We start from the raw sequence: 8,661 nt of genomic DNA on the forward strand, positions 1-8,661 counted from the left end.
TTTATAATACAAGTCTAATATCTAATAAGATTACAAAAAAAACAAAAACAAAGACAAACATCAGCACCCCCATCAATACACTAGATGTACTAACCTAATGTACCAATGGTAGGCAATAGCATTTCTTTGCCATGCTGCTATCCTCTCTTGCCCTTTCCCTGCCTCACTTAGTGACTCTTTAGATCCTCCAACCTTAAAATACTCTGTATTTTAGAGCAATTATGACTAAGGGCACTGAGCAATGCCGCGCCAGCTCAGAAAATTACGGAAATTTAACAATCAGGATACTTTTAGAAAAATATCTTAAATGTCTCTAGGTAATTATTTCTTAATACACAATGGGCTCATGTAACAATTCCTCAGATGCTCTTCAGAGAGAAAAAACAAATGAAAGAACTCATTTTAAGCTTTAAAGTAAACTACCTTTCCTTTTTTTTTTTTCTATTTAGCCAATTGTAACTTCAAATATAGCATGGATTCCTCCTTTGGAAAAAGTTCTTCAGGTTAATGTGGAAAGTCTAGGCTTATTTAACACACAAACATTTCCAGAAGGCTTCCACGCTTCCACAGGGATGAATATAAACCTTTGAGTTACATGACCTAAGACTGTAACTGCGAACAATTTGAGACTGATGAATGCCTGCATTAAGAATAAAAACAGAAGTGTCCATCCAGCTTTTTCTTACTTATTCTTCAGGATCATATTAACAAGGTAAACACATTAGGGCTTCCCAGTTAAAATATGCATCATTTTTGGGAGCCACATGACTATGTAAAACCTCAGCAGAGAAATGGACATTTTCTACAGGTTACTGACTTCCATAAACAACACATTAAGAAAAATCTAGTTGTAGAAAGCTTTGAGATTTAACACAGATTTATTCTGCCAAAGTACTGCCTAATACCTTCAATCACTTCCTACTGCAAACCAGTAGATGAACTTATGCCAGATCTTAATGGACTCCATGATGTGACAGTTTTCTGCAGAACAAAGGCATGCTTTAACAGTAAGGCAACAGAGTTACTGTCACTCAGGCTCTACTTACTAGCAAGGAGTCCAGCACCTCGTTTGTCATTTGGACATGAGGGACTGGGACCTCCATGATTGTCAAGCATCTGAAGACTGAAAACAAGTCAGAAAAAAAGGTGGTTTATATAATGTTGCTTCATATGAATTTTCACAGCTTCCTCAGTAGAAGGGGGAGACATTTCAGTTTGTTATTCTGTTTTGGACAGACCTTCAAGGGCTTGTCAAGGCCTCCGCTCCTACATTTAAAGCAGGTTGGCAATTCATGGCTCAAACTGACGCTGCTGAAAACAAAGTCATAAATAATGAAACATGACTTTTAACCAGGAAGAGGAAAACGATGCCATTTAAATTCAAATGAAATTTCTCCTTTTTGGTTTGTTGAACCTGTCTGCCACTTTGTTACACAGTACTTGGCTAGCTTCTGCCTAGGAGCAAATATCTAGAGGTCATCCTACAAAAATTGTGTCAGTCTGAATTTCAGTAACTCTGTTCTTCATATATCCACTACAACCAAATTGAATTTGAGAGATTCTTGGATTTGCTGTCACAGCACTTCAAGCAAACAGATCCTTCTCTCCTGTTCCTGGATGCCACCAGAGCAGTTCTGCACTTCCAGCCATGCACTTCACATAACACCAAGAAGGCAGCTTGGTGATGAGCAAAGAAAGTTTAATGCCATCCTCAGACACAGCAAACAAATAACTTAAGATGATAAAAAGCCTCAAATCCCTACTTCTAACTCTTAAATCAAATTTAAAAACAATCCATTAAGGTGCAAAGGGTTGAGCGTCCTGCAAGGTATTCCTTTTCTGGCATTCTCCTGCACTACTAACTGGAATAATCCATGTCCAGAAGTCTTGTGCAAAAAGACTAAAGCAAACAAAAGCCATTTGCCCGCAGGCAAGTCTTTTGGATTACTTTCCCTGTCATGATTACGGCTTCACAAATCGTTCAACAAGAGGTCTGATCCTAACACAGAAAAAAAAATAGGAAATAAACACTAATAAACACTTAGTCGAATACACTTTCTAGCAACAGAATGCTTCTCTAAGATGTACATTTCAGAGGTAAGTACCATTATATCAGCATTGTTATTTGTTTTTATATACTTTATATAGGTCTCAGTTTCTAGAAAGATTTCTTATCTCACACACAAAAAGAGAAACACAGCACAAAGCAAAAAAAAGCAAAACTTGCACAGTACCTTCATAAGCCATGCAGACCTCAGTTCTTTTTTTGGAGCACTCAAAATCACATCAGAAAAGCTCTTCTGGGTCACACTAATTGTCAGTCTGACCCATATTCTGCCTTCAGTAGCACAATGGGAAATACCAAGCAAGGGCAAGGTTTAACAGCTGCTTTACCAACACCTGCCTCTACCTATTCACATCCTCATAAACAAAAGAATAACTTAAAATAATCCCTGGCAATAAAAGGATCAACTTTTATTTGCATAAATGTCTTCAGAACTTATTTTCAGAGTAGGTAAGATATGAGAAATAAAAAGATGATAATATAGTTATAATCCCATCTCACTCATTTAGCATTCTGATAACTGCTAGCAGCAGGATATATTTTACATTTCCTACACAATGAAATTATTTCAGAAATTATACTAGATAAAGACTTCTTGAACTCGAGCTTTTGAACTTTTTGAACACCACATCCAATCACAAAGAAAACTTTTTCTCAGCCATAACTACATAGACATGAGGTGAAAAATCTACTTTGGTGTCCGTACTACAGATAGTCTTAATTTAAGAATGATTCCAACTGAGTGAAAGAAAAAGGAAAGCAGATAGGAAACTACTACAGCAATACAACTCTTTAATATGAGAGAAAGGCATTTCAATGCTGCAGCAAAAAGGTTTACTTATTACTGCCATTTGAATCAGTAGTAACGTACTGTACAAAGAAAGGGGAGAAGGACAGAAGGGAGTGGTGGGAAGGGCAAAGCTTGCTAAATTTTGCTTCCAAGTCTTGAGGAATTTTGACTCCCAGCCCTATTTTCCAAGATAGCGATCATCAAAACCATGTATTCAGAGCTTGGGTTCACCAAAACAAACATTAAGTGATTCACTTCAGGAATGCAAGTGGATCCATTTAGGCTATCTGGATAAATGAACTTACGTAACGCTTCACACACAGGGAAGCTGAGCAGTTCCTGATTCACTTTACCTGTACAGATACATATAAAGTGAAAACAAGAGCACCTTTAAGCATGGAGTCACTAAATAAACCCAGCAGATGACTCTCACTCATTGCGAGAACGCAGCTACAGGATAGCTGCAGTAGTAAAGGCAATGACGGCTGAGGAACAGAAAAGAATGGGTAGAGCTTCATCTCATCATCTGCGTAGCTGCCTCGTGTTACCTTCTGCAGACAGGCTCTTCAGTTTTAATGACAACCAGGCTCAATGACAAGGAGTCACTGGAACCACTGATTACAAGCCACCTTACCTGATGTTTATCATGTAGTAAGTATCCTGACAACTGTTAACTTACTAATTTCCCTTCCCATATTTGTATGTGTGCAGTGTGCAACTAAGAATGACTCTGGCAAACCCGGTAAGCCCAGAAGCTCATTTGATTGTATTTAACTTACAAGAAGTTACTTCTGAAGAGTCAATCCAAGCTTTATGTACGTTAGACAGATGGGACTGATACAAGCTTCAAGCAGACCAAATCAGCTGGTTTGTCCAATCAACTGCTTTTTAGTAGGATTGTCCAAAGTATCAATTTGTCACTAAATATTTTAGAAAGATGAAGGAAAGGATTTTTTGGTGTATATGATAAAAACAAATAAACAAAACATAGTTTTCCCCACAAAAATCCCAAGCACTTGTTTTTATACTCCAAACTCTTGTGTAAGATTTTGCTAGCTGTCATGCTGAGCAAATGTAAATAAATTAGGTCTGCTAGGGAAAGATGATGAGATGTCCTGGCCTGCACCACTCCACGTAACAGATGAGAGTATTTAGTTTCAACTTGCTTCTGTCAGATACACAATGTTCATTTCCTCCCTTCCTGGCTCTACTGGCAGCATCTGCAAGCAGCAGTAAGTAGCCATGCTGAATTCTGAAAATATTAATCATCAGGAGAAAGCCATTTTTAAGTTTCTTGGCTCATGGTTAGTTGTAGATGGTGCAAATTGTGATCTATTGCTTGAGACACCTATAAAGGGTAAATGTAATGTTAAAAGGCACATGGACTCCTTTGTTTTTGCTGCAAAAAAAAAAAAAAAAAAGAAAAAAAAGCAAGGTTTAGGGCAAGCACTGAAGTTGGGTAGCTTTTGTTTAACTTTTGTCCTGTAAAAAAGAACCATATTAAGCCAGAGAAATTCATTACTGCGGCAGGATAATATGTTGTGTAAGTAGTAAGTAGAATAGCACCAGACTTAGCCTGACTCTAAAACTGTTCCCACAATATTCTCGCAATTATAAATGCCAGAGATCAGTCTCAACTTAGTAACAAAAAACTGGCAGCAAGGCTGGATGAAAAATCACATTTAAGAATTATCCACCAGAGGTTCTCTATCAAATGGAAAGAATGTACAGTTCAAGGTTCAAGAACCAGTATTTTCAGTCATACTGGCCAAGGTTCCAGAGAACCAATTGCAAGCTCCAGAGGGTTTGAAAGCATTTCGGTAGACAAAATTACAATTTGAGATTATTTTGACAAGTGGAAGAAGAGGTCTGAATATAGGATGCAGTTATGTAAGTATAGCTGCAAAGCAGGAACCTACAACCACACAATTACAAGATGGGAACAACTGAGTAGGCAGTAGTTCTGCAGAGAAGAAGATATGGAGCTTTAATGAATCACTGATTGAGTGAGTCAACAATTCTAGGCTGTTGCAAAAATGACAAACATCATATTCTAGTGAATAAATGAGATTGTTAAGGGTTAGAAAGATGAAGTCATTTTTCACATATACCCTGTACTGCTAAGCATGAAGTGGGACCATTACATCAAGATTTAATTACAGAATTCATGCAGAACAAGACCACAGAAAAGATGGAGGGAGGAAATTAAAAGTCAAAAAAAAGCCCAACTTAAAAAAAATTAAGCTGAAAAAAACCCCATGTTTCATCTGAACAGCAGAACAGAGAGCAGATACTGTTTTTGTTATGTGAAAGGTGTTGCACAAGTAAGGCACCTACTGCCTTCACATCCTCCAGGAATACGACAAGGAAGAAATGTGTTTACAGTGTGGCAAGAAACATTTATGCTCTTTTAATATCTACAGATAAATAAGGATCAAATTGACTACCAGACATGCCACCAAATCTCTGTAATTACAGACTTTACTAAAAAACCAAAAGGATAAACAAACATCTGTCAGGATTGATATATATTTAGCTCAGCCTCTTTACGACAGTGGACAAATAAGAGCTTTTCCAGCTAAATTTTCTGTGACTTCAGTAGAATGAGAAGAAAAAAACCTCACATTCCAAAATGACATCCACTTCTGTTATTTTATAACAGAGGATACAGAACAACACATCATACTTGGAAGTCAAATCACATAATGCCATCAACACAGCTGAATTATTTCTTTGGAAAACAGTTTTTCTGAATTGAAGCGGTTAACTCCCAGCACTGAGAGTTAATACTGAAAATGAGTGCTCACAGAATTTATTTGTAAGGTCAGACATTCCTTCTCAGTTACTGCAAGCTGTGCCACCTACCTTTGGTTGTCAGAAAACGTTTTATTTGACCTGTTCTAACATTTCCTTGAAGAAAATACCAAGCCACAAAACCCCACGCTTCCTTAATACATATATACAAGTGCTGTACTCAACTGTCATTGTTTAAATTTAAAAAAACCAACAACAAAAAAAACCCACTAAGAACAAAAAAACTCTTCGTCCCAACTGCTCTTCATACAAGATGCCTTCAAGATGACTGTTAGTATACTCCTAAATTAATAAGACAGTTTACAAGTAAGACAACTCACTTTGACTTGCCTGTGCTGTGAGCCAGACTCTTCTCACAGTTCCTTAGAGCATAACAACAACACTCCATTGGTGCCAGTTCCTGGATGTGCTTAGCAATCATCAAACACAAAGTTACTACTAAGCCTTAAGGAATGGTACCCATTCCAATTTTTGTCTTCGAGGACATTCCCTTCACATAGTCAAGCTGTGTGTACAATTCTGCCCATGCACTTTTAAGAACACAAAATACATCCCCTGGACCTAACAGATGCACCCATTTGATACAACAAGATGAATACACTGAAGGCTTACAAGATCACAACAATTTACCATTTTCATTAATCAAAATCAATAACAGTCATTTCTTTCAGAGAGGATGGAGAAAAAAATCCTCCACCTCTCACACCTTCTTAAGGAATTCCAGTATCTCAAGGATTAAAAAAAGAAATAAGGTCTGGCGCCCATTAGCACACGAACAATCCATTAATTCCTTTATATGAATGCATGTAGCAGTTGCTCATAGGAGACACCTCTGAGGTTGTGACCTACTCTAAAGAACTAAAACTGGTAGGTGAAAATCCCCAATCCCAACAAACTTCCTTCCTTTGTAGGAAAGGCGAAGGTCAGTTCTTCTATTTTGCTCCAAGTATGAAGGAAGCATTTGTATTCCAAACATGCAACTCCTGTATACTGGCTTTCCCTGCTTTAGTAACTAACTCTTCTTCGCAGCCATTTGAGATACTAATCAAATTCAAGACTAGTGAGATCAGAAATGCTACAATTGTGTTTGTTTACCTTTTCCTATCTCACATTATGGCATTATTTGAGGTCCGAAGGAGCTACTACCTCTTCTAGTGACATTTCTCTGGTGTGTCTGAACCACCACAGTAACCAAGAGCTAAGGAATGTGTTCTGGATCACCTTATCCATACACTATTAACCGAGAAGCACCCTGCAAGTTGCTTTACACACGCAATAGAAACTCAATATAAACTGAGACATTTCAGCTGCGGGCTGAGCATTTGTCCAACTCCAGCAGCAAAAGCCTTTCAGGGTTTCAGAGCACTGAGTTATGTAATTGCCAAAGCGCTATGCACCCAAATTGCCACAAGCAGAGCCTACAGAGCTGAGCTAAACAGAAAATGATGGCTCAAGATCTGGAACCAAGGATTTTTAAGAACTTGCATGACTCCTGTTTCAACTCTTATGTCTACAGAGCTGACAAAGTCCTATATAAGAGCATAATATCCTTATCCAGTTTTTACAACAGAAAACAAGCAATATTTATTGGCAATTTTTAATATGAAAACAATACTTTGATTTCTTACATGATGAATATGCATTTTTGTTCAACAGCCACTAAACGTAGTAAAACTGCACTAGATTTAGCCACCTTGAAACTACGAGCTTTCTGCAAGCCCCACTTTTTCCACTATTTCCCAGAAGCACCACGAAGGTACACCTTAAGCCTTACTGAAATACATTAAACAGTGCTCTGGCCTAAATGCAAAAGCTTGAAAGCTCCATTAGAAAAAACATTTTCCTGTTATTCCATACAGAATATGTGTAAAGACACTGATGGCTAACACTGAAGCCAGCTTTTAAAGAAAATCTGTGTTATTAATCCAAAGAAATTGAACCATTCACATACTACAGCTGTAAAAGAAAAGCAACAAAACACAGTTTGGTAAATTTCCAAGATGTCTCCCTCAGAAGACCTCTGTAAGTGTGATATTCCTCAATGAACAACACCATTTCAAGCATCGAATAATAGCTCTGGTATTCCCTGGTCCGGGGTGTCAAAGCAGCACAAATGACGCCTCCCGGAGGCATGGCAATCACTGCCATTTATGCTCGCAGACAGGAAGGGTGAGCCTGCCGCGCTCTGCAGGCCGAGAACTGGCATTAAACGCTTTTCTCCTCAATCCTTTTTACTGCTTAACCACCCCAATGGCTACGGGCTGCTGTCACACGTCAGAACCACAGCACGCATCCCTTTCCACTGCTAGCCCCTAACTCAGCCCTCACAAGGACAAACACAGATTGCTGGTGGCTTTGTTTTGCCTTCTAGAAAACCGTGAGCCTGGGAGGAAAACAAAACAAAACACAATCTAGAGAGCTCAACTCCTAAAATAAGACTATATTACCTCTAAAACGCAAAACAGCGGCAACAACAAGACTCCAGGACGGACGAGCGTTACCCGATGAAGCCCACGGGTAACAAAGCAGCGGGGTGAGGAGCAGCGCCGCAGCCCCCGGCCCGGGCAGGGCCCGCAGCCCTGGGCAGACGCATCAAAGGAGGAGAGAAGAGACACCGCCTACCTGTCCCGAAGGCTTTGGCCACCAGCCAGGCGAGATTACAGGCGATTTTCGCTCGGGAAAAATCATAATGGTCGAAGGGTTTGATGGCAGGAACAATGAAAGTCTTCTTCATCTCCTTGGTGTCCGCGGCATCCCCCATCTTCCCACGGGACCCTCGGCGATCCGAACTCACATGATTCCTCCTCCTCGCCCCGCGGCCGGGCGGCACAGCCGCGGCACGGCGGGAGCAGCTGAGGCGGCGCGGTGCCGGAGCCCAGCTGTCCGCTCCGGGGCCGCCGCCTCCCGCCTTCCTCCGCACAGGAATGTGGCGGAGCCCGCCGTCCTCCTCCTCCTCCGGCCCTTTGTCTCCCCGCGCTCACGCCGCCGCCCC

General features: G+C 40.0%; 1 protein-coding gene across 2 annotated transcripts in view; it reads right to left on the minus strand.

The window, feature by feature from the left end:
- Positions 1–8,617, minus strand: part of CAMSAP2 (calmodulin regulated spectrin associated protein family member 2) — a 78,932-nt gene extending 70,315 nt beyond the window's left edge. For both annotated transcript variants that reach the window (XM_048944565.1, XM_048944564.1), the window contains exon 1: positions 8,292–8,617. In XM_048944565.1, the coding sequence (XP_048800522.1) occupies positions 8,292–8,430 (139 nt within the window). In that variant the 5' untranslated portion in view covers positions 8,431–8,617. The remainder of the gene's footprint in view (positions 1–8,291) is intronic.
- Between the last annotated feature and the right edge of the window lie 44 nt (positions 8,618–8,661).

This window comes from Lagopus muta, chromosome 5, assembly GCF_023343835.1.
Source record: "Lagopus muta isolate bLagMut1 chromosome 5, bLagMut1 primary, whole genome shotgun sequence".
Classification (NCBI taxonomy): Eukaryota; Metazoa; Chordata; class Aves; order Galliformes; family Phasianidae; genus Lagopus; species Lagopus muta.